This window comes from Erithacus rubecula (genome assembly GCF_903797595.1).
Source record: "Erithacus rubecula genome assembly, chromosome: 12".
NCBI lineage: Eukaryota > Metazoa > Chordata > Aves > Passeriformes > Muscicapidae > Erithacus > Erithacus rubecula.
The window spans coordinates 7,534,228-7,561,313 of record NC_136664.1 but is presented as its reverse complement, the minus strand read 5'-3'; the positions used below and the strand labels follow the sequence as shown (position 1 = coordinate 7,561,313).

The 27,086-nt window shown below is 52.0% G+C and overlaps 3 protein-coding genes across 5 annotated transcripts in view; 2 read left to right on the top strand and 1 right to left on the bottom strand.

The window, feature by feature from the left end:
- The first annotated feature begins 349 nt into the window (after nucleotides 1-349).
- FCSK (fucose kinase) lies at nucleotides 350-8,026 on the top strand. Of its 3 annotated transcripts, none has more exons than XR_013775632.1 (23): nucleotides 350-518; nucleotides 593-750; nucleotides 866-916; nucleotides 1,001-1,126; nucleotides 1,233-1,305; nucleotides 1,563-1,660; nucleotides 1,808-1,888; nucleotides 1,977-2,096; nucleotides 2,277-2,418; nucleotides 2,748-2,875; nucleotides 2,978-3,079; nucleotides 3,519-3,689; nucleotides 3,763-3,830; nucleotides 3,973-4,343; nucleotides 4,578-4,788; nucleotides 4,884-5,050; nucleotides 5,149-5,376; nucleotides 5,510-5,653; nucleotides 5,796-5,915; nucleotides 5,988-6,175; nucleotides 6,363-6,422; nucleotides 6,992-7,215; nucleotides 7,395-8,026. XR_013775632.1 is itself a non-coding variant. In XM_079316397.1 (23 exons), exons 1-23 carry the CDS (start codon nucleotides 446-448, stop codon nucleotides 7,506-7,508), a joined length of 3,255 nt encoding a protein of 1,084 aa, XP_079172523.1. In that variant the 5' UTR covers nucleotides 351-445; the 3' UTR covers nucleotides 7,509-8,026. The 3 variants fall into 3 exon arrangements, 2 of the variants coding, with proteins under 2 accessions (XP_079172523.1, XP_079172522.1); XM_079316397.1 differs by having other exon boundaries at nucleotides 351-518; nucleotides 2,981-3,079; nucleotides 6,363-6,462; XM_079316396.1 differs by having other exon boundaries at nucleotides 352-518; nucleotides 6,363-6,462.
- Nucleotides 8,027-8,328: 302 nt separating this feature from the next.
- COG4 (component of oligomeric golgi complex 4) lies at nucleotides 8,329-23,603 on the bottom strand. Its single transcript, XM_079315899.1, has 19 exons — nucleotides 23,182-23,603; nucleotides 22,682-22,764; nucleotides 21,935-22,049; nucleotides 20,961-21,135; nucleotides 20,164-20,357; nucleotides 19,619-19,724; nucleotides 18,382-18,539; nucleotides 17,800-17,858; nucleotides 16,224-16,357; nucleotides 15,600-15,718; nucleotides 15,118-15,284; nucleotides 14,319-14,484; nucleotides 12,753-12,815; nucleotides 12,179-12,295; nucleotides 10,504-10,596; nucleotides 10,125-10,208; nucleotides 9,728-9,829; nucleotides 9,226-9,354; nucleotides 8,329-9,035 (listed from the first exon to the last, which is right to left on the bottom strand). Exons 1-19 carry the CDS (start codon nucleotides 23,326-23,328, stop codon nucleotides 8,901-8,903), a joined length of 2,346 nt encoding a protein of 781 aa, XP_079172025.1. The 5' UTR covers nucleotides 23,329-23,603; the 3' UTR covers nucleotides 8,329-8,900.
- SF3B3 (splicing factor 3b subunit 3) overlaps nucleotides 23,596-27,086 on the top strand; it is a 28,933-nt gene continuing 25,442 nt past the window's right edge. The window contains exons 1-5 of the mRNA XM_079315893.1: nucleotides 23,596-23,735; nucleotides 24,357-24,469; nucleotides 24,873-25,199; nucleotides 26,252-26,424; nucleotides 26,764-26,905. Of these exons, the coding sequence (XP_079172019.1) occupies nucleotides 24,400-24,469; nucleotides 24,873-25,199; nucleotides 26,252-26,424; nucleotides 26,764-26,905 (712 nt within the window). The 5' untranslated portion in view covers nucleotides 23,596-23,735; nucleotides 24,357-24,399. The remainder of the gene's footprint in view (nucleotides 23,736-24,356; nucleotides 24,470-24,872; nucleotides 25,200-26,251; nucleotides 26,425-26,763; nucleotides 26,906-27,086) is intronic.

Here is a 27,086-nt window from a genome sequence, read left to right as displayed (position 1 = left end):
GGTACCCACCCCGGTATCCACCCCAGTGCATCGGCACCCCCAGTACCCACCCCGATCACACCCCTGCACCCTCCGAAAACCCACCCTGACAACCCGCCGGGGACCGACACCAGCGCCCACCGCCCGGGCACCCCTTCTCTCCAAAGAACCCTGTAGGGAACTGGAGTCGTGACCGGGGTGACCAGGGGACTCAGGGGTACGCACCGCCGCCGGGACACAGTTTAGGGCAGAAAACGTCAAACCCCCATTGTCCGTCTGCAAGCCCCCCGAGGTGGGGGCGAGGGGGGAGCAGCACAGGGCTGAGCTGTGCCTTTAAGAGGGCGTGCACTCGTCGCGCAGTGCGCACTGGGTATTGTAGTCCTTCAGGGACGAGAGCCCCGGAGCGGCTGCGGGGAGCGGACTAACATCCCAGCAGGCCCCGCGACCGGGGGCGGAGGAGGTTCATATGGCGGCGGAGTGGAGCGCTCTTCTCCTCACCTGCCGGCGGGGCCATGGCGGCGTGTCCGCCCTGCAGCGAGGCAAGTGGCGGGGTGGGCGTCCCTTGTCCCTCCGCGGGACCGGCTCTCAACGCCGCCCGCCTCTCGTTTGGCAGAGCTGGAGGTGCGGCGGCTGCGGGGCGGGCTGGGCCCGCGCCCCCCCGCGCTGCTCCTGGCCGTGGAGGATCCCTGGGCCCACCTGGGCAGCGGCGGCGCCACCCTCAACGCTCTGCTGGTGGCGGCCGAGCACCTCAGCGCCCGCGCCGGATGCACGGTGAGAGCTGACAGCCTCTGGCGGGTCCAGGGAGGATGGAAGTCCGGAGAGGACGCTGGAAGTGAGGGGGGTGCCTGTCCTGTCCCTCTTACCGTCCCCTGCTGTCCCCTCCCAGGTGGTGACCGCTGACGTGCTGAGGGACGCCCGCATCCTCATCTTGCACATGGTGAGAGCCGACCTGCAGCCCAGCACGGGACCTCATTGCAGCCGCTCCCTCCCGGTGACCCTCCCGTATTCTCCATCCCACCAGGGCCGCGACTTCTCCTTCGACGATTGTGGCCGTGCCTTCACCTGCCTGCCCGCGGAGGAGCCCGGCGCCGCAGCCGAAGCACTGGTCTGCAACCTGGACAGCCTGCTGGGCACCATGACACACCGGGTCTGTGGAGCTTGGCCATGGGTTTGGATCCCACAGGATGGAAACGGTGTTGGGTTCCTGGGCTCCTTCCCTGCCATCCCTGAGCACATTCTCTTTCTCTTGGCAGCTCTGTGTGGGCTCCCCACCTGGCGTCTGGGTCTGCAGCACTGACATGCTCCTAACTGTGCCCTCAACACCAGGTGAGTGGATACCAGTCTTGCTTCCAGCACCAGCTTTGGTGGGACAGGGTTCTGTAACCAGCAGCGCAGCTGGTTCAGCCTGTGCTGTGTTCCCATGAGGGTGTGGATGTTCAGCTATTGCTGTCCTGTGCAGTGATGTGGCCAAAGCTGGATGCTGCTGCCACTTTTGCTTCTGTGGTCCAGGTTTTCAGGCATTTGTGCCCAGTGTGAGTACATGCATTGCCCCAGTGGGCACTGGTCTCTGTCCCTCCCCCCAGGGATCAACTGGGATGGCTTCCAGGGCGTCCGAGTGATTGCAGTGCCTGGGAGCCCAGCATATGCCAGGAGCCATGGGGTCTACCTCACCAATGAGCAGGTTGGGGCAGCTCCCCTTCAAGAGGCCTCCCTTGGAGGTGCAGGGATCCCCAGTCCTTGGATCTCTTGGGTGCTGAAGTCTCAGCACTACTGTGGCTGCTTGGCTTGGGGTTCCCTGAAGAGCTCACTGGGTTGGTTTTGCTCCCAGGGGCTGGTGCATGACATTATCTACAAAGGCACGGAGGCCCAGATCCAGCAGTGTGCAGGGTCAGATGGCACTGTCCCACTGGTATGGCACAACTCAGGCATTGGTGACCCTGCCAGCCCCATCCCTTGTGTCACCACAGCTGCAGCCTCAGCCCTGATGTGTCTGGCAGGTGTGTGGGATTGTTTTCTTCTCCTCGGATGCTGCTGAGCAGCTTCTGGCCACTCATGTCATCCCTCCTCTGGATGCCTGCACCTACATGGGGCTGGACTCGGGAGCACCACCCATTCAGGTGACAGCCCCTCTGTGGGGATGGGACCCTTTGCCACACAGGTGTCACTGCTGGTCATTTCTGTAGGGTCTGTTTGCCCTCAAGCTGTGAGGTTTGGGTGGGCGAGGTAGTGGGAGGGAGCACCCAGTAGCAGGATGGAGTTCAGGATGGCTGGACCCAACAAGTCCCTTTTCTCCTCAGCTCTCCCTCTTCTTCGACATTGTGCTGTGCATGGCAGGGGGGATGACAGAGGAGGATTTTGTGAAGGGTGGTGGCGATGCCAGTGTGAGGAGCGCACGCTCTGTGCTGTGGTCAGCTCTCCGTGGCTTCCCTCTCAGCATGGGTGAGTGCTTTCTTCCAAATTCTAGTGGAGTGTCCCTCCCCAGGCAGTTGTAACTGGATGATCTTTAAGATTCCTTCCAACCCCAACCATTCTATGATCCTCTGCTGCAGTGAGTGTATGTGATGTGACCCATTATTGTGCCCTTTTCCCTGCATGCAGAGAGATGGAGTGGTCAGGGCCTGTTTGTCATCTGTGTCTCCCCACAGCTGTGGGTCCCCAGGTCTCCATTCCCCACCACTTCATCTGGGGATGTTCAGCCCAACTCACATGAGTGTCAGGCACACCCACTTTCTTTGGTTAATGTGCTAAAAGCTCTCCTGTCCCCCCAGCCTGCATTCCCAATGCATCCTATGACTACATGAGTGCCTCTGCGAGTGACCATATCCGCAGCCTGACTCTCCTGCCTGGCTCTGCCAGCCACCTCCACTTCTGCAAGACAGCCCATTCCCACGTGGATGTATGTCCTTCCATCCCCAGCCTTGCTCATGCAGGTTTTTTGGGGGTTGCTCTGGGCTGTGTGCCCAGACCCTGGTCCCATGTGTCTCTGTGCCCTTGGCAGCAGCCCTGTCTCCTGGAGGATGGCTCTTCAGTCACCAACTGCCTGCTGGAAGGAACTGTGCAGCTGGCAGCTGGCAGTGTCATCCAGCACTGTCACCTCCAGGTATAGGGCTAGGTTGGGGGTGATGTACAGGTCCCCATGCACTGAATGGGCAGCAGGGTGATATGTTGCTGCCTAGGGTGGAGGAACCACAGCTGTGAGATTTGGGGTGCCCTTCGTCTTTGGGGCTGCCTTCTGGCTGGTGCTAGGCACCCTGGTGGCTGTCACCCTCTGCAAACAAGGGGATGAGGCTGTTACTTTCTGTCCTGTCCTGAGCTGGGAACCAGGGCAGACCCTCTCCTTTGGGAGCTCTATTATGGCTGTGAGCCCTGGAGGCTGTTGCCTGGCCTGAATTTCTGTAGTCTGTGCTTGTGACAAAATTACATCCTGCAGCCTGGCTTGTGGTGGCATCAGTTTGTCTCTCAGGGTGGTTGTCCCATTCCCAGGCCAGGATTTGGCTCTTATTTGGGGGTCAACCATGCCACTGTTGCTTCTTCCTCAGGGTCCCCTGGTGATTGGTCCTGGCTGCCTCCTCTCAGGCCTCAGCGTGGACTCCTCCCCAGCCCTGCGGGGCTGTCCCCTGCGTGACATTGTCCTGCAGGGCCACCACGTCCGGCTGCATCACCTGCCCTGCCGCGTGTTCACTCTCACCGGCCGCCTCGACGACTGGCAGGTGCGGGGGCAGTGAGGTGGCACAAAGCTCCCAGCAAAGCCAAAGTGTGATCAGCTCCTCTGTGTTCCAGCAGAGCCCTGTGGAAAAAGCCACCTACCTGAACATGCCCTGGGCTGAGTTTTTCCAACGGACGGGTATACGGTAGGTGCCACACGTCAGGATGGGAGAGGAGACCCGGCTCTCAGAGGTGTCTTGACCACCCCAACCCATCCCTCATTCCAGCTCTCCTCATGGGAGGTGTTCTCAAGCTCCAGGGCAGTGCTGATGTCTCTCCCTCCACCAGGGAAGGGGACCTTTGGGATGCCGAGATGCCGCGGGGGAGCCGCTGCCTGCTCAGCGCCCGGCTCTTCCCAGTGCTGCACGCCCGCGAGGCGCTGGGGCTGCAGGATGTGCTGTGGCTGCTCGGCCTGGCCACTGTGGCCAGTGAGCAGCTGGCACGCTGGAGGACGGCCTGGCGCATGTCCTGGCAGGAGCTGCTGCCCTGCCTGGACACAGAAGCCGAGCTGGACGCCCGCCAGGCCCTGTTCTTCCTGCAGGGCCAGCGCAAGGTGCGGCGCGTGCTGCTGGGGCGCCAGGACAGCAGCCTCCTGCCGCTTGCCCGCAGCGCCGTCCACGAGGGCTACCACAAGGCCTTCCTGGGCACACTGGATGAGGGTGAGCTGGACTCAGGAGCTGCATCTCTGGTTAACAGAACTGTTCACTGCTCCCCACCCCTCTCTGTGTTTCCCCCCCATTGCAGGATGCCGTGGAGTGTACCTGTAGGGCATCCAACAAGCAAGCCATGCAAGTCCTGCTCCCCAGGGGATAGTTTATAGCAGAAGTGGGCCAATTGGGGTGCAGCCTGCAGCCTGCCTGTGCTTTGCAGCCTCCTTTTGTTTTATTTTCTAGTTGCCTCTACAGCCAGTGATGCTGGTATTGCAGCACGGGCACTTGCCTGTATTGCTGAGGTCCTGGGCTGCATGGCACAAGGGGAAGGGGGCTTGCGGAGTGGTCCTGCTGCCAACAGGGAGTGGGCCTCGGCTTTTGGGCGCCTGGAGAGCGGGGACATCGCTGGTGGTGTCCAGGAGTTGGCTGCTGAGCGGCAGAAGTGGATGAGCCGGTGAGGCTGGCGCTGGCAAGAGGCAGCTGCCCCATTCCAGACCTTGGTGCTGCCGTGGAGATGTGGCAGTGGGCTCAGTGTCTCTCTTGTCCCAGGCCAGCTCTGCTGGTGAGAGCAGCTCGGCATTACGAGGGGGCTGAGCAGATCCTCGTCCGGCAGGCAGTGATGTCCTCGTGCCGGTTCATCACCGTGGAACAGGTGGCACTGCCACCCTTGGGGCACTGGGTGCAGGTGGTGTGTCCAGCCCGCCTGGACCTCTCCGGTGAGCGCGTTCCCTGAGTCAGATGGTTCTTGTCTCACCCGTGATGCTGGGGAAGAGGAGTAAGGGTGGCCCAAGAGGCTGATGGTGAGTGTTGGCAGGTGGCTGGAGTGACACCCCCCCCATCACCTACGAGCACGGGGGGGCCGTGGTGGACGTGGCAGTGCTGGTGGATGGGTGCCGACCCATTGGTGCCCGGGTGCGGCGCATTGCCCAGCCCGAGCTGCGCCTCGTCAGCCTCAGCGGGACACCACCGAGCGAGGTGCTGGCAGAGCTGGTGTGCCAGGAGCTGGAGCACTTACAGGATTACTGCCAGCCACATGCACCAGGTGAGGATCACCTGCCAGCCTGGCTCTGTACCTACAATGTCCTATTGGTGCTGGGATGGCCCTTTTTAGGGCCAGCGGGATAAAGGAGCAGGTAGCATGGCAGGCATCAGCTTTACTTCTTTTTTGTTTTCAGGGGCTCTGCTCAAAGCTGCCTTTATCTGCACCCAGGTTGTTCAGTTCCCCTCACAGACACCCTTGCAGGCCCAGCTGATGGAGAATTTTGGGGGTGGCTTTGAGGTGCACACCTGGTCCAAGCTGCCCCACGGGTCTGGCCTTGGTAGGTCTGCAAGGAAGGGGCTGGGCTGTCTGGTGTGTGGGAGTCTCTCCTGCTGCCAGCACCAGGATGGGGTATCCTCCTTGCTGCCCCCCAGCCCTCAGGGACACAACAGTGCCTTATTGCCCACCTATGCTCCCTGCAGGCACCAGCAGCATCCTGGCAGGAGCAGTGATGGCATCCCTGTACCGGGCAGCAGGGAAGGCTGCCAGCACTGAGTCCCTTATCCATGCTGTGCTGCATCTGGAGCAGAGGCTCACAACAGGTAGGGCCTGGGGGAGCAGCTGATCCACGGCGTGTGGGTCCCAGCAGTGACTGACAACCCTCTACCCTGCAGGGGGTGGTTGGCAGGACCAGGTTGGTGGGCTCGTTCCTGGCATCAAAATTGGGAGGTCAAAGGCCCAGCTGCCACTCAGAGTGGAAGTGGAGCAGATCCCAGTCCCTGATGGTTTTACCCAGACCCTGAACGATCACCTGCTGCTGGTGTACACGGGAAAGACTCGCCTGGCCCGCAACCTGCTCCAGGTATTGCCTCTGGGTGTCACAGGCTGGCCTCTGCTCCCCCTGTGGCCTTCAGTGGCATCCCTTTCACTTGTGCAGAGCTCTGCCACCCCAGAGGGAGCCATGAGTGCAGCAGTACCTCCCCAGGTGCTGCCAGAGCTAGTGAGGAGGGGCCAGAGGACAGTGAAAGGGACATTCTGACTTCTTGCAGGATGTGGTGAGGAACTGGTACGCCAGGCTGCCCTCCATCGTGCAAAATGCTGATGCGCTGGTGAGCAATGCTGAGGAGTGTGCCCAGGCCTTGAGGCAAGGTGTGAACCCCCTTCCCTGGACCAGGTTGGTCCTTTTAACAGCTGAAGAAACACAAAACTTTCCCAGACAAGAGGCTGTGTAGTCTCAGAGGGGAAAAGGCTGGGGGTGGTGGGGTGTGTGCAGGCTCTTGCAGCTTGAACAGAAGCTTCAAATCCTTCCCCGAGCCCACCCTTGCCAGGCAATACCCCAAAATTCAGGCTTGAACAAAGATTTTTAGGAAGAGGGGGTAGACATGCTAAATCTGATTGATTAGCAGTGTGCCATTGGTGACAGAGCTGGGGGCCATGCCTGGTCAGTGCAGCAGGTTTATTTGGCTGCTGCAGAGAGAAAGCTGGAGCATTAAAGCAAGAAAATCCTCCCCCTGTGGAGGATTAAAAATAGCAACGTGACAGAGCTGGGGTTGCTTGCTCGGCCAGCAGAGCTGGGAGGAACTGGAAAAGAAGGCAGAATTTAGCTTGAACTGAGCATGATTCTGCCCTTTGGGTGAGAAACAGAGACAAGTAATTTGCAATATTCCCTCCTCTACAGGTGACCTACTGCTCCTTGGCAAGTGCCTGGACTGCTACTGGCAGCAGAAGAAGGTCATGGCCCCGGGCTGCGAGCCGCTGGCCGTTGGGCGCATGATGGACGCTCTGCGGCCCTGCGCCTACGGGCAGTGCTTGGCTGGGGCTGGCGGCGGCGGCTTCCTTTACATCCTAACCAAAGCCCCTCGGCAGAAAGAGGCTTTGCACCAGATCCTGGCAAACACTGAGGTGAGCTGGGAGCGCTGTGGAAGGCAGCTTGCAGCCAGCCTTATGCAGAGCACAAGGAGCATCTCTCCCCACCACAGATGGGGTGCGATTGCTTGTTGTTCCAATGCCCTCCCTGGGACCTTGGAGGTGAGAAGGGGTCCTTTGCTGGCTCCTGCCCCAGCCTGTGACTCTCTTTCTAGGGACTGGGTAACTTCAGCATCCACAGCATCGAAGTGGACACGGGTGGTTTCTCTGTGGAGGTCGTGGGATGTGATATGGACAGTGCTCACCCTGGAGGGGACAGGGCTGTGTGAAGGACTTCAGCCCTGGCCCATTCCTGGCAGATAGCCAGAATAGCCACAGGGAAATCCCCAAATCCCCACTGCTTGAGGAGCAGCTTTTTCAGCCAGCTCCAGCAGGTGCCTTAGGTTTCCATATGATCTTTCTGTGCTGCGACTTGCCCCAAAAGCCAGAGCCTGGAGAAGCTGTGACAAGTTGTGCAGGCAGGCAAAACTACCCCTGCTGAATGGCCTTGCTGGAGGGACAGTACTAGGGCCTGCAGCCTGATTTTGGTGTTTCACTCCAGTTTTTACAGTTCTCCCAAGGGAACAACCTAGCATTTGTAATGCTGCATCTAGCAGGAACCTTCCTGCTCTTCCAGCAGCAGGGACCTAAGCTGCCTGTTCAGCATACAACACTCCTACACCAGGGATGGAGCTGGATGTGGAATCAAGACCCTCTCCTGTCCTGAGGCACTGTTTCAGCAGTGAAATAGTGGATAGTGCAAGCAAGTTTCTAGTCCATGAAATCTGAATAAAAAAGCTTGTTCCCAGCACGTGTTTCTGCCCCTCTGTCCCTAGCAGAGATAGCAAAGGCCCAGCATTGCATGATAAAAGCTTCTCCAGGGGTGGGAATGGCAGAACCTGCATGCAAGGGCTGGTCATCCCCTTCAATGGCCCTGGCTGAGGGAGAAAATGCAGGACTACAGCCATAGGAGGCAGCCAGGCAAGACAAGAAAAATCCTCTGGATGCCCTGGCACAGCGTAGAAGAGAACTGGAGCAGAGCTGAGCTCGTCCCACATCTCTTCAGCTCCCTCCAGGCCCACAGCTGAACACACCACTGGAGACTGCAGCTCAACCAAGCGAGGTTTATTTACAGTGTAGCTGTACAGAGCCAGCAGGGACACAGCCCCACTTCCTACAGAGGCCTTCTAGTGATTTTCCAAGCACCTTCCCAAGGAAATCACTCCTTTTCCCTTCCACAGAACAGTCCCCATCACCACCAGGAGAGAGCCAGGGCTCAGCATTTGTGACTCCAGTAGCTGACTCTTAAACTGGGGCCAGAGAGGGAACACAGCTGCAGCAGCAGACCCATATTTGAGCCACACCAGCTCCCACCTGTGCTGGCCTGTGGCCTCCTGCAGGGCAGCAGAGCACAGGAGGTCAGGAGCAGGCACTGGCCTGCATTCTGTGAAATAGCATCATCCTGCTCTCAGCATGAGATTCCTCTGGTGCCTTGTTTCTGCTCCCACAGAAGGATGGCAGGTCTTCTTGCTGGGTCCAGGAAAACCCTTTGCTCCAAGGGATGCATCATCCCATCCTCACACCATCAAGCAGGCAGCCCCAGGCCAGGATCTTGGCAGGCTCCAGGACTGCAGCCCTGCTGCCCTTAGCTCCAGCATGGTGCTGATCCAAGCACTGAGCGACTAGAGGCGCAGCCGCCTGATGTCCTCGCTGCGGAAGTCGATGCGGAGCGCCAGCACCTGCCGCACCTCGGCGGGAGTGAGGCGCCACGTCAGCGGACCCGAGTTCGGGCCCCAGTAATCCAGAATCTCTGTCACCTGGAAAAAGAGAGGAGCTGCAGGAGATGGCTCAGCACAGACTGCCCTCACAGATAAGCACCAAGCAAACACAGGGCACTTCTCCAGGTTCTCCACAGCCTGTAGGTGTGACAGTATCTGGATGAAGCCAGGTGCAGGGCAGCTGGTGTTCCCACAATCCCCCAGGAGAAGCAGACCAAGTGCAGCTCACCCTTTCCAGGTTGAGGATGGTGGCCATTTGGGAAAGACGGGCAAACTTGTCACGGATAGTCCACGTGGTGACTGTGGTGAGATAGGCTATGAGGGACCTCAGCTCCTTGTCAAACTGCAGACCACCAAGCTGTGGGCACAGAGAGACCTGTTAAGTCTCCAAGCAGACCCAGGGGTTGTGCCAAGACACCAATTAAAATCCCAGGAGGAGGTCTCTAAGCAGGTGGATCCCAGTTAGACCATTTACTGCAGGTTTAAGTGGCTTATGTTGAGACCCACTTTAAAGCCCAGTCCCCTTATTGGTGCCAGCTCTTCTCAGTCCCATCACCAAACCCACTTTGTCCCTGTGGGTGCTGATATAAAGGTGACCCTGGGCTGGTTGCAGAGTTTCTTACAGGGTAATACTTGAGGGTAGAGGGTAATATTTGCATCTGCCCTGCCCCAGCCTTTACTGAGAGTTTGCAGTCAAGACAGACTACACGGTAGAGGAGTGTTTTGCTTACCCTGCTGAAGGTGGATTTGAGCAGCACTTTCTCCAGTTCAATGGCTATGAGACTAGTCATAAGACCAGTGAGAGTATCATAAATCACTGGAGACAGTCCAGCCTGGAAGCAGAAAACTGTGTCATTCTTGTCAGGAAAAACTGAGTAGAGGCCCCTAAAGCCCAAGGCTAGGAATGCTTACAAATAAGAACTTGCAGGCTTGGCAAGTGTGGAGCACCACAGAGGTGATGCAGGTATGTGGGGTCTACAAGCAGGCTTTGAGAATTGCAGGAGAAGGGAGTGACTGGATCCCTAAGAGCCCTGCAAGGCACTGGAGGACACCTCTGTTTGCTGAGCAAGGAAGGAGCTGGAGGATGCCACATGGAGGTCTGGCCAAAGCCTGGCAGGCTTCTCTCACCTTGAACTCTGTCATCTGCTGTTCCAGATTGACGATGAACTGCTGGACCCAGGGATCATTGGCCTCATAGTCACTGAACTCCTCCTGACAGTGAAATGCAGAAAGAGTTATGTTGCCAGAAGTAGAACAGCCAGAGGACAGGAAGGGAGGTGCCTCCTGAAGCAGCACTTCATCCCTTCCGTTTTCTCAAGCTCCTCTGTTGCCAAAGGTCCCTTTTCATGCTCAGCTGCAGAGCAAGATATGGGTATTTTACTGATGCTCTGTGCCAAGGAAACAGCAGATAACTGAGGGGAAGGAAACAGTGGTTGCTCTGACTGTGCTGCTGAGCAGAAGATGGAGAGTGCCCAAGTACAGCCAGAAGCAGAACACTGAGCCTCACCTCTTCGATGTTGTGGGAGACAGAGAGGAATAAGTTGATCCATGGCTTCACCTGAGGTTTGATGGCTGTGCTGTTGAGCTCATTGAGACCTTCCTGAGGGAGACAGCAAGAAGAGAGGACAGTCAGGCACAAAATCTTTACAAACAGGCTGTCTTGATGCTGCTTCCCATTCTTAGCTGGGGAAACTGACCCATAGATTTGCACAGGAAACTGAAGCCAGAAGGCCCAGGCCCCACACTCTTCCAGGGCCGGAAGGCTCTGAGGACACCATGATAAGAAAAGCAGGAAGGATGTTGGCCCAGAAGCTGCTGTTGTGCTGATTTGTAATGTGTCTGAAGGGCTTGTGCTTCCCCACCCTATCCCACACTGCTACAGGTTTCCTGTCAGGATTGAGGCACATGGGGTAGAAAAAAATGCAAACTCCATTTTCACTCAGCACCAGCCAGGGCACTGTGACTGAACTGAACTGATGCCTCCCACCTCCACTGCAGCTTAGCTCGGTAGGAGAATCTAAAAGGAGGATAAAAGCTGTAACCACAGTTAGTTCCCTGAATTAATCATAACCCCAGCACATGCCATCTCCCCTGAGCAGCAGGCTGTCAGCAAAGGCTGTTCTGTGCTCTGTGATGAGAGCTCTTAAAGCCCTCTCCTGCCAGCCACCCCTCTTTGGCTCAGCAAGGTGTCACGAAAGCTCACTCAGCACGGAACTGTGTTGGTACCAATTCTGACTGGCATTTGATAGAAGATTTTAACTAAAACTGGCATTTCTGAGCAGGCCCTGCTGGCAATTGTCCTTTTCTGTGGCAAATTCAATGTGTGTTTGACTCAGGCAACACAGGAGCTTCCTCCTCAGCCTCTGGATTGATTTACAGCCACTTTTAAAACCACACTGGAGTCAGACTGGAGAGTTTTACTCCTTACTGATGAGCTCTTTGGTTTTGATACTGACCTCAGTCCCCAAGAGGGTTTGCTGGCAGTGCTGAACTGAAGGCATCTGCCTGGCCTGAACTGCAAAACCAAACAAAAAATAACCCCCTCTGGGAAGTACAAAGGCAAACCTGGTTCAAAATATTCTCCTTTGCATCGTTTCTTTCCACATGAGGTACTAGTCTTTCTGCTTCTCTCCCTGCCAGAGACCACTGTGACATTTTAGGACAGCAGGCCCCAGCATGTCACAGGAGGCTGGATTTAGCCAGAGTATTCTGCTCCATGCTGAGGAGTATTTGCATTTGGGAAAAAAGGAGAAACCTGAGAAAAGAGCAGCTTTTCTCTACCAACAGCCTGTCTTCAGCATTACTTAGTGAGGCTGTGGACAACTTGACAATGTGCTGTGCCATGAGGGAAAATGGAGGAGATGGAGTTGCTATTAATATTTCTTCTCTGGAAAATGCTGAACCAACTGCAAGTCCATGCTGAGTGAAGACAAATGAAGCAACATTCCTTCTGGCTCTGCAGCTGCTTCCAGTGCTTTTTATGCAGCTGCCAGCTGGTGTGGCTGTGTAAACGGGCTGGGGCTGTTTCCATGCCTCAAAGCTGACTGATTTGCTTCCTCCTGCACCCTACCAGCACTCCTGGAGTTAGATATGGCCTGGCTGAAGACATTCCTGCCAGAGTTCTCCCTGAAGACACCAGCAGCCAGTGTTGGAAGCCAGCAGTAATTTGGAGAGACACTCACCTGCAGCAGGTCACGGAATTTGTTGGAGACAGCAGCCATGTCTGAGAGGCAGCTCTCAATCTTGGCCTGTGCTTGCTCACCCCCAAATCCTTGGCTAAGCAGTTTGCTGCAGTCACTCTGCAGGGAAGAGATCCATGAGCAAGCTGCAAATTAATAACCTGGGCAGTTTTTATCCCTTTGTGTTGCTGAGCTCTGGCTGTCCACCAGCATGTGGGCTAGGACAGGAGCCCAACTCCTGCAAAGCCAGAGGCTGCTGGCTCCAGCTGCAGGGAGAAAGGACAGCAAGAAAAGAAGCCAGAGGCTGTCTAGGCCAGCACCAGAGAACTGCAGACTCCCCATGATGCACATATTATCCTGCACCAGGTTAGGCAGGCTGGAGGAACTGGTATTTCTGGCTGCTACTACCAGCCGGAAATTGCTCTGCCAGCTCCAAATTGCTTCCCTAAGGCTGGAGGACAAAGACCTCAGGAACTCGGGCATATCAAAGTCCAGATGGCTTACTTGACCCACCCCCACCAAGGGAGGATATTACAAATTTGATTTAGGAAAAACCAGTAAAGAATACAAACTGCACCTCCAAAGTCTTCTTCAGGGTCATGATGTTTTCACTGCAGACTTCCACATTGTTTAAGGTCACCTGAAAGAAACCCAAAACAATTATTAAATGGAAATTAAATAAAATTAAAATAAATCAAAATTAAAATAAATTAAATGGGATTAAATGGAATTTCCCAGCACTTCATCCCCAAATCCACAAATTTAATACATGCCCTGCTAACCCTGGACTGAAATGCAAGTAGTTAAGGGACAGAGTTGCTACTGTGAGATCAAAACACTGAAGATTCACCAAGCTGCATGAAGCAACTGTGCACATATGGCTGAACCCCCAGCTAGTACAGAGTTCAAGACAGTTTACTGTTTTCCCTCAACATCCTGTTCATGATGTTGCAGTGAAGCTCCACTTGTTAGTGATGGATGGAAGTCACAATGTACCCCGAAATTTCTCTAAGTTTCATGAAGAATGGAGCAGGAATGGCTGAGGATGATGTTTTATACACTGTGTCCAGAGCAGCAGGGGAGACAGGAGGGATCAGGAGGAATCAGCAGCCCTACTGCCAGATGAGTATCTGTTCTCCATTCAATAGTTTTCTACCTGCTAAAGCTGAACTAAATGTCATTGTAGGGTGGGGCTTGTGCAAACAGGGAAATGAGGCAAGGTGACAGATGAATGAGGAAATTCAGTAAAAGAACTGTCATTTTAAGCCCTTTGCTTCAGGAATGCAGAAGCCTGGAACAAAGAATTCTATGAGATGAAGGAGTTCTGTCCTTCCTGCTCCCTTTGTTGCCTTCTCTCCTTGTAAGGTGAAAGTTCCAAGGAACCTCTTCAGCATTGACTGTTCACAACAACTTAGAGGGAGATGAGTCATGGTGAGCCAGCCCCACTCCAGTGCTCTCAGTCTCTGCCCACAGGTCTGCTCACACCTGAAGGGAGCAGAGCCAGAGATGCTCTCCCAGTGAGGTCTGTTCCACAATGCAAAATTTACACAGCATCCCAGCATGGGGAAGGATGTGTTACACTGCAGAAGACAGGAGCAACAACTGGCCCCTTCAGATAATCTCAGAGGGGTCTGGAATGCTCCCTGTGCCTGTTCAAGCTGCAGTTCTGCTGTTGGAAGGCAACAGGAGGATCTTGCAGACCAAGCAGAGCAGACAACTCTGCTCTAATGAAAACTCTTCAATCTGGTAAATGAAGGACCTGAGCTTGGGCCAGGACTTTTCTATCTGGAGGAAGGTGTGAATAAGATGCTCCCCCTCCACATTTGTGTGGAGCCTGTGAAGAACATGATTGGTGGTCACCTCAAAAGAGCACAGACTCTTCCCCAGCCCAGAAGGAATGGTCATAACAGCAGCCCAAGAGGCACACACAGGATCACAGCTGCACAGGCCTGGTGTGGAAACTCTACAAACATGAGGTGAGGCACAAACATCTACCAGACATCCAAAAGGCAGGCCACCCACCACACCTGAACAGGTTTCCAGTTCTCTGAACACAGCAATCACATCAATCCTGTTCCCAAGAGCTTCCCCACCTTCTTCCCCACCCCAACTCACTCCACCCCAGAACAGCCACCAAACTCACCAGAAAGGACTGCTTGGCCTCGTCAGTGCTTTCAATGCCTTTGGTGTCAAACTTGCCCTGCTGCAGGCTGCTGTGCATGATGTTCACAGCACTGGTCACCCCTCTCTGGATGTCCTGGAAGGTCGTGGCTGGGAAGCCCTGCTTCAGCTTGTTGTACAGAACCTCCCTACAGGCAAGCAGAACACACCAGGGTTTAGAGCAAACAATAAAAAATTATGTTCTGTGTGTGGGGATAACATTCTGTCTGAGATCTGACCTGAAAAAGATTGTGGAACTTCAAAGAGGACAAAAAGGCTGGCAAATATCTCCTGACAGCCTCTGAATGTTGAAAAAAACTCATAACTACCTAGTTTCTCAGCTTTCCTGAATATCCTACCTGTAGCTGTCTGCTGTCTTCAGACACAGTTCCTCACTCCCACAACAGAATGAAAACCAGCAGGAAAATTTCTGCAGTCTCAGCTGAAGTTTGAGTCATTAAGTAACCCAGAGAACAACTAGAGGTGATCAGGTATCCTCAGGCAGGATCCTCAATGCTACAAGGCAACTCCATCTCATAGGGATTTTGGGCCATGAGGTTCTTTTTTCAGTTTGTCCAACAGATGGATCACCACTACTTTGAGAAATGATGCCCAGATCCAGCTTCCCACACCTGTCACTGCTTCCTACAAGCATCTTCCATGGAGATGACAAGCCAGAGGTTCAAAGGCAAAGAACACAAAGAAGATCACCTGACAGCAAGCACAGTTTGCAGAATGTGAGGTGGAGGCACATGACAATGAACCTGGTGTATTTTCATTACCTGAAGTCAGACTCCAGCTCAGTGGTGGAGTGGTTGATCATGGCACAGAGACAGTCTATGCTGGAGCTGGACAGAGCACGTCCAATGCACTTCTTCACTATGTAAAACACATCATCCACCATGCTGGAGGTGAGCTGGTCTTTCTCATAGCTGTCCATGGCAACAGCCTGAAAAGAAAGATGTCTCAGTGCCCAGAGCTCACTGAGCTGAGAAACAAAACTGCTCATCTGCCTACTTCACCTGAGGGGAACTACACCCTATGTGGCTGGCATCAATCAGACTAGTTTGCAGATCAGGAAGATACCTGGGCTACATATGAAGTCAAAGTTCAGAAAAAATCACTTGCTTTTCAAGGCCAAGAGAAACAAAAGACTTTGCCAACAACTTGCAGATTTGTCATGTACAAATATCTCTCCCTTGGCATGCTCACCAGAGGACTGAGGAGCACACACAAAAAAGCATCTTAAGAGGTTTTCCCCTACCTTGTTGACAGTCTCCCTCATGAAGTATTCCTCCATGGTGATGTAGTAGCCAATGAGCTCTTGCATGGTGCAGCTCAGCAGACAGTTGTTGAGGAGCTTGTCCAGGTATTTTTGATGCTCTGTGGAACACAAGAGGGACCCATCAGCAGGAACCAAGAGGCAGCTCCACCAAGTCCCATTGCTGCCTGTCTTGTGAGACCCAACAGACACACATCTGCCAAGCCCAGCCTCGAACAAATCACAGGCCTCAATGGTGGAGCTGAAATTGCTGATTTTGCTGGGGGCAAAGGTGATTTCCAGAGTTCTAGAGTGTCAAAACCTTGAGCCTGTTTTTTCACCGCCTCCACCTTTAGGATTTGTGCCTGCAGTGACCAAATGTCACTTCCTCTCTTTGGGGACTTTTTTATACTCTACAATAATTCTTAATGTTGGTTTCCCTGTTCGAGGGAACAACCAGTGCTGGAAACAGGTTTGGAAAATCTAGGCTACAAAATCATCTCCACAGAGCGCTCCCCAAGTGTCTTTGCAGACCCTGTGTCACTCTGCTCTGCCACTAACTCAGCTATATCCCCATTTCTGGCTTTGATGAGCAGAGCCTATGAGCCTTGGTACTCAAGGTGTTACCTTGCTTTACCTCCTCTGAGGCCATGGCATCTCCCACCTCAAAGTCAGCTATTACTCGTCTCTTGATGAACCTCAAGTAGAGCTCACTGCGGGCATTCATCAGAGTGACTTCTGTTAAAATAGGGTCAAGCTCCCTGGAAGAAATACCAAGAATCAAGACAGCAAGACTACAAAAGGAGAGGCACTAATTTAATTCAGTGTTTATCAGTGTTCTCTGTTCCTTTACTGTAAGATCAGTACTGCCCCTTTCCATCTGTGCCATTGAGCAGCAAAGCTCAGCAGAATAACTGGTATGTGCAAAGCATGCATGCACACACACAATCAAAATATCCCCCAAAATCATCTCCAAGGAGGCATCTCAATATTGCTTTTTTCTCACAAACTCTACTCCAAGATTTAGCAACACTCCCCCTCTTTTTCCTCATAGATGTGAGGACATCCACGTTGAAATCAAGTGGTAAGGACTGCAAGACTCAAAGCAATCTGATGCAACTTCAAAATGTGCCCTGTTTTGAGTGGGAGGTTTGACTAGAGATCTTCGTCAGTCCTTCCCTACCTCAGTTTTGCTACAATTCCATGAGCCCTATGTTGCCAGTGTTAGAAATGCCTGGTCCCTGCCATCTCCATATGTGGTTTTGTGCAGATTCATGTGTTTCTCTGCAGATGATGAAGAATCTGTTTAGGCTCAACAGCTCAGGAAATGTGAGACAAAAAAAGCATGCTACAATACAGAACACAGTGTTCAGATCTGAGACGACCGTGAAAAAAAGAAAGACTGACACATCAACTTTTTCATCTGTGTGTACAAAAGAATTTTACAAATCCTGCTTGAAACCTCATGGTGCACAAGTGGGAGAAGGAAACATCACCTTTATTTTACTGATGAAAAAGGAAAAAAATCAGAAAACTGGATGCATGCAGAGTTGCTCAGAGCAAATAGTAAGTGGTTATTACAGTTGAAATATCAATTATGCAGGCTCACAGACACATCTTCCTTGAGGAACCTAAGTTTTCTTTCAAGGCATGTTTGTAAGTCAGGCAGTCCCAGAAGGGCTGGGTGCACTTTCAAATGGCCTTGCTTAAGGGTTATGTAAATATTTATGATAAGAAGAAAAAGAGGGAGATTGAAAGCACTGCAGTTCATTGTTAAGAAACTGATGGTATGGAGCTGCTGCAGCAGCAGTACAGATTAAGCAAGACCCAAAGATTTATTCCTGATTCTATCACCAATTATCTGTCCAGGGAGCTGCTATGTTTTGTGGGCTTCAAGGACTGTACTCTGGCCATGAAAGGGTAGTGGGCACAGGCAATTGAAATCTTAGTCCTTCCTGTGCAGGGATTTCAACAACCCTCCAGGAATGCTTAGAGCCAAAGATTAGGATTAGTTACTAAGCAAAATAAAGCCCCACTACAGAAGCTTCCTTTATAGAAGGGCAGTGAAGGGCACCTAACAATTGGATTTTATGAATTAATACCCACAAAGCTTCTAGAAGAGTGGGAGAGTTATCTAAATGCTAAGTAGTGTTATAACAACTCAAGAATGAAAGGTTAGAGAGCATAGAGTTTTTCTTTGTACCTTGGTTCAATCTTCTCTGCAGAAGAACTTCTCATCATGCTATTCTGGACTTGCTGGAACTGCAATCACAAAAGAAAGGGAGTCTTTGCTGATGACTTGGAGTTACCAGACACTTCTTGTGCTATCCCCTAAGGAAGTGCTTACTCACTGGGGATGATAGGAATGCTTTGCAGGAAGCACTGCCAGAGAAGAGAAGCACATAAATTCACCTCCTCCTCCTCCAAGGCAGAGCTCATCCTGCCAGGAAGAGTAGTGGGATGGGACTTGACCATGAGACAGTAATAGCAGCCCTGCATCTAAGCAGGAACAAGACACTGGAGAAGGTGTATTGAAAGCACCCTACAGACCTGCACAGCAAGGAGGGCCTAGGGTGCATTTACCATGCTCCAAGTGAATCCTTCTCTGCATCAGAAAGCACAGCTACAGGCTGAACCCCTTCAGCTATCAAGTTAAATAAGGAGTGAAGCAAGGTTTCTCCCAATACACAAGGTGAAACTCTGCTGCCTCTGTGACACTGAGAGCCCCATAGAACTGGATGGAGGGCACAGCTGGCTGCATCAAGCAGCCTCACACTGCTCTTACCTGCCTGTGATAGTCCCTCTCCTTGATGAACTTGTCCACCACCTTCTCCACCTGCCGGTCACACTCCACCTGCAGGTGCTTGATGAGGGTGTAGAGCCTCCCTGGCCCATAGTAGGTCTCCACAATGGGCTGGTGGGTCTCCACAATACGAGCAATCCCTGGTGGAGAGGGGAGACACTCAACCAGCAGTTCCCAGAGCACAGCAAAGCTACACAGGTCCACAGACCAGACCTAAAAAAGGATCATTCACTCCACAGATAAGAGTACAAATCTCCTGGAGAAGCCATCTCTCTGTCCCTAAAGAGAACTCCTGCCATGCCCTGTGTGCCAGCTGCCCTTCAGCCCAGCAAGATAGAATGTATGAGGCTTCCCCAGGACAAAGCCACACAAGCTAAATCTGGCAGGGGGCACAACTGCCAGCCAAACCCAGTCCTAGATTTCAGCACCTGTAAGGTGACAGGGAAAAATCAGCCTAGGGATGGCTCTTGGGCACACACATGCAACAGAGAGAAAGCATCAGCAAAGGCAAGATCTCCTTGGAGGAAAAGCTCATCTCCAAGGAATTATCTCCACAATATTACTTTCTTCTCACAAATGTTCTACTCCAAAAGTTAGCAACACTCCCCCTCTTTTGACAGTACTGCCAAGAAAGCTCTACTGGTGCCAGGCTGGGAGAGTAACTTGGCAGGGGTGCAGCCTGGAACTAGAGCAGATTTCATAGAGAAGGTGGTTAATCACCATGGGATCTCAATTACTGTCTTTGGCAACATTCCCACAGAACATTCATATTCTCTTCTCTCCCTTCCTTCTCTGCTTTCAAGCTCCCATAGTGCTTCTTGAAGAACCAGGCCTGGAGGCACCCACAGCTGCTCATGCCTAAGGGATCTGATTTGTTTGTCTGGAGAGCTGCAAGTCTGAAAAAACCTCCAGGGAATACCCATTTGTTTTGAGGATGCAGAGAACAGGAAGAGTCTGATTCCTGGAGGAAGCCAACAAATCCCTTGCAAATCCACTTTGTGCCTCTACAAGATATACACAGGAAAACTTGCTTATTGTGATGCCCTCTCCTGGTTGGAATAAATCCTACTAGTTGTGTCCCTGTCCCTAGAGTGTGAAATATCTGTAGCTCAAAGGGGAATGAGGCATTTTGTGAGCTAAAATTAAAAGTATTTAAACTGATGGACAGTCTCATCATGGACTATTTGCAATCAATCAGGAAAGAGGAAAGGCAAATTACCTTCAAAGAGGAGTGTCAGGGTGTCTGCAAAGATGACAGCAGCACGACGGTCACTCATGTCTGTCCCCATCACCAGCTGCAGGTTCTCTTCTGCTTTGTTGGCCACCTGCATGACAACAGGACCAGTCAGCTGAACACCCAAAGGTATTCTTCATCCCACAGGTCCTCTGTCCTTGCCCTAGAGAGCTCTCATTGGCCTTCCCAGTGCAAGAGCTACTGCTGTTGTTCCTCCTTTAAATAGGGATCCTTTCCTCTCTTGTGGAAAACTCAAGGCTCAAGGAAAGGCAGAAACTTGTTCTTCTCTCTCTGGGCTCCTTGGATGATTTTTAAGCAAGTGCAGAGGGCAAGACACAGAAGTTAGGCAGCCCTTGGATCTGTATTCAGACATCAGAAAGCCCATCCCAGCATGCAAATGCAGGGAGAGATATGAACTAAGGCCAGTGCTATTTTTTAAGGTTAACAAGCCACTGCCAAAATCTCCTTCCACAACATCTGTTGACAGAGGCTGGATTTTGCTTTCTCCTGGGTGTCACAAAGCTTGTTACCTGCTTGCAGAGGTACTCAGAGAACTTGCTCAGCCCCTCTTCATGTAAGCCTAGCAGAGGAAAGATCTTGAAGAACCGTTCCACCTGGGGCAGGTCTCCCTGCTTCATAGCTGTATCAAATTTCTCTGTAACAATTGTCTTTAGACGCTGCTCTGCTTCCTGCAGGAGCTTTAGGTTGGCATCAATTATTCCCCCTAGTCAAAAGGTCAGAAAACAAAGGGTAAAAAGTGACAGAACAATATTAGTACTATATCAAGGGCTACTTTTTTTTTCCCAGGAGAGAGATCAGCACTGTGCAGCCTCAAGCAGAGAAGGCAGAAGACACACTGGAATTCCTTTACAGGCACAGGCAGACAGGTTGGTGCATGATGCAGTGTTGTGATTTTGCATGTGGGATAACAACACATCCACTGGGATTTTCCTCTAGAAAATCTAGCAATTTACTCCCTCATTTCCAGCTGCTCTGCTTGGTAGCACACCATAACACAAAAACAATTCTCCTTGACAGAGCCTTCTCCCTCACTTCTGGCCTGAACATTTTGTCCTTTGCCTAGTTAGCACCTGAAATACTGAATTACAGCTGTGTGCCAGAAACTTCCTTTTCAATTAATGATAATTCTGATGTAATAACACTTCAAAAACGTTCGCCCTTAAGTCAATCTATAAAATATTAAGACCTCTGGCCAGCATTAGATCTTGTGCTTTGTCTGTTGGGCTGAGGCAATCCATGGGAAATGAGCCTCTAGATATCCATTGGAAAGGTGACTCATCAGCATCTCCTCATAAACAGTGCTTACCTTCCTTGCCCTGACGACTGAGCTCAATCACTGACTTGTCCAGAGACAGATAGCGATGGATATGAGCTGCTGCTTGTTCATAGTCTTCATTTCTCAGGGCTGTCTGAACCCCATCCATGCAGAACTTCAGGTCAAGGATGTCATCAGCTCTCTGAATGGCCTGATAGAGTCGGTTCTGCAAGAAAGGCAACCAGTAATTCTTTCAGCTGTGGGATGGACCAGGGAAAGGGAACTGTGAGAAGACTGTGAGAGAAAAACAGACTAAAGCAATACTTCTCTACACAAAAAAACCTACTACATAAGCAAAATCCCACACTACTTAAAAAGTGCTAAGACCAGTGGCTCAGCAGGATGAACAGCATTTGTCAAACTTGAGATTGAACTTGGAGGCCACAGTCCTGTATAACAAACAGGCAGAGCCCAGAGATAACACCACACATTATCTGTTTGATCTGAGCAGTTGTGCCAAGTGCTGGCATCAACACCCCTCAGCCTGTCCCCAGACAAGGAACAGAACAGCCCAGATTCCTGACCTGGCTTGGGTGACAATGGCCATCTCCACTGTCCTCAGCACTGTGTAGTTGCCAACATTGTTAGTCACGCTTTTCAGGGTATTCTACCAGGAGCTGCATGGACAAGAGGGGATGCTGGGGATCCAGCTGCTATATGGAGGAGCATCCCTGGAGGTGTTCAAGGCCAGGTTGGATGGGGCTCTGAGCAACCTGGTCTAGTGAGAGGTATCCATGTCAACAGCAGGAGAGTTGGGAATGAGAGGAGCTTTAAGATACTTTCCAGTCTATGATTCTACCAGTCTGATACCATGAAATATCCAGGAGCCCAGAAAGACACAGCTAAAATAAAGAACATAGCAGTTTCCATCCCAGTGCCCACCACAGGCAGGGCACATCTGTTGTGCTGTGAGCACAGAACACAGCTTGGTGGTGACAAATTCCAGCCCCCCTCAGCCCAGTTACCTTGGCAAGGTCGAGCTGACGGACTTTGCTGCTGACATTCTCAGCCAGATTGCAAGTGAAGGTGATCATCCCTGCCAGCTGCTGGGCATCCCCCTCAATCAGCTGCAGGTTAGGGCTGGGAACACACAGGAACTGAGTGTGAGCTGCACACCTCAACCAGCAGATGGTGTGCAAAGAGGATGGCTCTTCCTCCAAACACAGCTGGTCCTGCCACAATACTCTCACTCATTTCATGCAAAGCAGGAGAAAGGAATGGACTGACTGCTTTGGAAGAGGCTGCAGAGACCAACTGCTGGGCATGAACAAATCACTGGGCCCTTATGACATTCTCCACTTCTGCAGTCTGTAAACCTTTCCTCCAAGTTTCTACTAGACACAAGGCCATTTAGGATGACTTTCCAGCCTGCCTGCACAAGTTCATCATGAAGAGGCAGTAATATTTGCTCACAGCCTGGCACAAGACATCTGATCTGACAATTGATGGTGGAACCTGGCAACCTCTGAGATGACACTTTCAAAAAGCTGCTCAGCCTACACCAAAATGGGTCATTCAGGGTGGGGACATGGCTGTCAGTGCTGCTGAGAAGAACTGGGCACTTGGGGATGAGGATGCAGCTGGTGTGCTCTACCACAAAGTGATTCAAAGTCTGGCATTTCTGAGAATGGATGTGCTTCCCCTGCAACACTGAAGGGAGTATCTGGGTCATGCAGCAGGAGAAGGAAGGGGGAGGGGGGTGGCACACTAACCCCATGCGATGAAGAGCAACCATCTTATTCTCTATAGTGCTCTGCTGCTCCAGGAGGGCATCCAGCTCTTCCTGCACCACTTTCTGAAAAAATAAAAAGAAGGACGAAGGTGGTGTTGTGTAACTTCAGCTCTCCTCCAGACTAGCAATTCATCAAACACTTACATCCAACCAAGGACACAGAGCTAGCAAGGCATTAGTGCTTCCAAGAGTTCACATGACAAATAAATCCCCTCTAAGCTCTCTTTAATCCTCTAAATCTTTATGGTTTTGCCATTTGAAAGCATCGGGTTTGGAATTCTCATCACAATACTTTTAAGTCAGATAAGCACATCTCCAGGCTGCTCAAGATTCGGAGGCGACACCGACCCCCGGCCGGGCCCCAGGAACAGCTAATTACGTATTAAACACCTCTGCAGAGAATCCAACAATGAGGGCACAGTGACAGCGCGGCATCCGCTTTCCGGGGCTCCGCTGCCTCCCACGCCCGGCCCCACACACCTCCTCCTCACACAGCCGGCTGTAGGCGGCCTCCAGGTCGGCCAGTTCGGTCAGGGACTGGATCCGCTCCATAGACAGGGCTGAGGCGGCGGGGCTGCCACTCTCCCGCGGCGGCGCCTTCGCTCCCGGTGCCGTGGCCGCCGCCATCTTGGGACGCAGCTGACGCGGTCGATGCCGCCTTGAGGTCCGTCGGGGCTGTCAAAGGCAGTGCCTGAGCCTTTGCTCCGCCCGATAGCGAGGGAAGCTAACGTCTCTCCAGATCCCCATTGCAGAAAGCGGCTGAGGGTTTTCTTGGGGAGGCTCTTGGTGCAGGGAGGAGCTGCCATAGCGCCGCGATCATTCAGGCACTGCATTGGGCAACCTCACCCACCACACGGCGCGCGCGCGCGCCAGACACGCAGAAAGCCCCGTGGCGAAGGCGCGGGAGGGCAGCGCGCAGGCGCGAAGCTGATGGCGGAGGAGGCTGGCGGCGCGCCCGCCTAGGCCGGAGCAGCATCCGCCGCCATCCGCGCGGTGAGCGCAGCTCTGCCCGCCCGGCGGCGGCTCCGCGCCAGGTACGTGCCGGGCGGGCTGGTCTGTGCAGGGGGAGCGTCGCGGATCCCCCGGGGCCTGGGCCAGGTGAGGGCGGCCGGGCCGAGCAGGGACCTGTGGCCCGTTCCCGGGGCGAGCGTCCCGCAGAGCGCGGGGAGGTGCTGGCTCCGTGCCCTGCCGGGGCCTCGGCCAGGCTGAGGGCCGCTTTCCCCGGCCCAGGCGGCCGCTTGGTGCTGGGGTTCTTTCCCGCCTCAGCCTCGGGAGCGGAGTCGGCCCCGAGCAGCTGCGGGTGGCTGCACTCGCGTTCAGTGAAGCGGCCGTGTCAGGGATGTGTAACGGGCGGGCATCCCGGAGGGCTTCCCTGCTTGTGTTTGCTTCCTGAACAGCTAAAGCCGGGACTAATGAGCAGTCATTACTGGAAGTCCTGCTCAGCCGCCCGGCAATAAGGAGTTCAGCTGGCGCTGGCAGCCGAGACACCTTGGGAGAGCTTTTTGCCTCGTCGCACTAATAAATAGCAAATAGAGGGGTGGCAGTCTGGCTCCTGTGTAAGGTGATCTATGCACACGTGGGAGGGCAGTGGTTGTTTCTGCTGGATGGAAGGCTTTGCTTTTGAAAAATTCATTATTTTGTGTTACTCGTTGCAGAATTACCAGAGCTACAATAAGCTGAAGAAAATCCGTTGCCAACATGTTTCTGTACAACCTAACATTACAGCGTGCCACAGGCATTAGCTTTGCTATCCATGGCAATTTCTCAGGTAATTTTCTCCTCCCTCTGCATGTCTTGACTTGAGGTTTTTTTTGGATAGTACAAGAAAAGAGATTGGTTTTATGGTTTACTCACTTCTGGTTTTTTTTTGGCGGTACATTATCATTTGCTGTTAAGTGTTATTTGAGGTGTGGTAGCTTGTGGAAAGATTGAAAGAAGTTTGTCTTGATGATTTACCAGTTTATCTATAGATGTAGTTCAGTAGTCTGACTAATTTTCTGGTGTGTTAAAAGATGTTCAAACAATGGTCCTACGTAATTTGGTGAATAAGTTTCTTTGAATTCCTCCATTGTAATCCTAAAATTGGCATTTGGAAGTTTCCTCTTCCCGTGTTGAAGTTGCATGTTGTGCTCTGTCGTTGCTGACTTGTACTCGTGTTTTGGGTTCTTCAGGAACCAAACAACAAGAAATTGTTGTTTCCCGGGGCAAGATCCTGGAGTTACTCCGCCCTGATCCCAACACAGGGAAGGTTCACACTCTGCTGACCGTGGAAGTGTTTGGAGTCATCCGGTCCCTCATGGCCTTCAGGCTGACAGGAGGGACCAAGGACTACATCGTGGTGGGCAGCGACTCGGGGCGCATTGTCATTCTGGAGTACCAGCCCTCCAAGAACGTCTTTGAGAAGATCCATCAGGAAACCTTTGGCAAGAGTGGATGTCGCAGAATCGTTCCAGGCCAGTACTTGGCTGTGGACCCAAAGGGCCGTGCTGTCATGATCAGTAAGTCTGTCATCTTCTGTTCTCTGTATTATTTTGATCTTCTGCTTTGTGGATATTTATTTTGGAGCAAGTTTCTGCCAGGTGTAATTGGAATTGTTTCTCAGGTAGTGTTTTAGGCTGTGAGTTGTGTCAAGGAGAATGCAGACATTCGGAATTGCACAAATAAATTGTATTGCTGCACCAAAACAAGATGGAAAAAGACCAGTTTGCTTGGCAGTGTGCAGAGCCCAGAGGTGTGATGTGTGGGAGAGAAGAGGGAATTGCAGGTGTCAGTTCTACAGTGTAGCCAGTCAGTTCCCATGGCCTGAAATGATGTTCTGAGTTCATGTCTCTTCTCTGAGATGTCTCATGGAGACAGCCAGATGCATTTCTGATCAGGCATCACATATAGGACACTTGGGAGAATTTTTTTGGTAAGATTTAGCATGAGGTGTATGGAACTTTGTCAGTTTGCTGAAGGCAGCTCTGTGCAGTGCTGATGGTAGTTGACCAGTATGTCTTTTTACTGGGAATAGCAAATAATAGTTTATTTTTTAACATATCTGGTTTTCCTGTGCGTGAAAGTAGCACAGTCACAGTTGTGCTGTTCACATTGATATTTGAGTGGTGTCTTTTATGTTGTGGATGTTGTGAGGCAAGGATACATTTTCTTAGTTAAAATGTTTCTGTGGAAAAGTTGGCATACCAACTGGCTTTAAATAGCAGAATACCAGGGTGCTTCTTTCTGTTTGTCTTTCCTTCCTTGCAGTCTGTCATCTCTTGTGTAGTAAAAGGTGTGAATAAATCTCAAGCCACTGTAGTTGGAATATTGGGCCAGGTGAATGTAGCTCAAACAGTTGGGCTTTGGCTTTAAAGGACTAGAGTTGTCATTTTGTGCTTGCAATCTGAAAGATTTAAAATGAGACATTCGAGGTTAATTGGCACAGAGATAAACACCAGCTGAAGCAATGTTGATATTCCCTTGCCAAGTTACAGCTCAGTTTTGGACTGCAGGTATGGTCAGATTTGATAATCAGGTAATGGGCTTCACATGCTGTTGTCCTTTCTTGCAGGTGCTATTGAAAAGCAGAAGCTGGTGTATATCCTGAACAGAGATGCTGCTGCTCGACTCACCATTTCCTCCCCACTGGAAGCCCACAAGGCCAATACCTTGGTCTACCATGTGGTGGGAGTCGATGTGGGGTTTGAAAACCCAATGTTTGCTTGTCTGGAAATGGATTATGAGGTGAGAAGAGCTTCATCTCCCTTTGCTGTCTTTTGACTTTTGTTATTCTTAATCTGTTTTTCATCTGTCATTGGGGAGCATGGGCTGCTTCTGCTGTCTGAGGCAGTTTTCACTTTTCACAAGCTTTTTCTTTGGGCCAGAATGGACAAGTCTCTTCCTTCTTGGTGATTCTTCCTGCTTTTCAACTGAAAAAACTGTTTTCTTGGTCTGAACTTCTCTTGTGCAGCTTCCAGCAAGTCTTTTGACCTCCATCCTGTTGTTACTCTAAACTGTTTCCCATGCATCGGCTTTGCTCCTTTTAATAATTTTCTTCAGACACCTCCATGTGTTCTATTTTAGGAAGCAGACAATGATCCAACAGGTGAAGCTGCAGCTAACACACAGCAGACATTGACGTTTTACGAGTTGGACTTGGGTTTGAACCATGTTGTCAGGAAATACAGTGAGCCCCTGGAAGAGCATGGCAACTTCCTCATAACAGGTACTGCCCACAGAGTTGTTTTTGCATAGGTCTGCTTGGTTTCCATTCCCCAGGAAAACAGTCAATACTCTTTACATCTTAAGAGTTGTTTCAGTTATAGTCTTGAGCCATTAGTATAAATCAATTAATTGGCCTTGTAGTCAGGCAATGAGGGATTGTTCACACATGGAAGTATACAAGT

Coding starts and splice junctions, on each gene's coding strand:
- COG4 (XM_079315899.1), bottom strand. CDS start 23,328: ATGGCGGCGGCCACGGCACCGGGAGCGAAGGCGCCGCCGCGGGAGAGT. Junction 20,358..20,960: donor CAGTCGTCAGGGCAAGGAAG/GTAAGCACTGTT, acceptor CCTTTTGACTAG/GGGGAATAATTGATGCCAAC. Junction 10,597..12,178: donor AATTCCGTGACCTGCTGCAG/GTGAGTGTCTCT, acceptor TGTCTCCCTCAG/GAAGGTCTCAATGAGCTCAA.
- FCSK (XM_079316396.1), top strand. CDS start 446: ATGGCGGCGGAGTGGAGCGCTCTTCTCCTCACCTGCCGGCGGGGCCAT. Junction 1,661..1,807: donor TCTACCTCACCAATGAGCAG/GTTGGGGCAGCT, acceptor TTTTGCTCCCAG/GGGCTGGTGCATGACATTAT. Junction 1,889..1,976: donor CAGATGGCACTGTCCCACTG/GTATGGCACAAC, acceptor TGTGTCTGGCAG/GTGTGTGGGATTGTTTTCTT.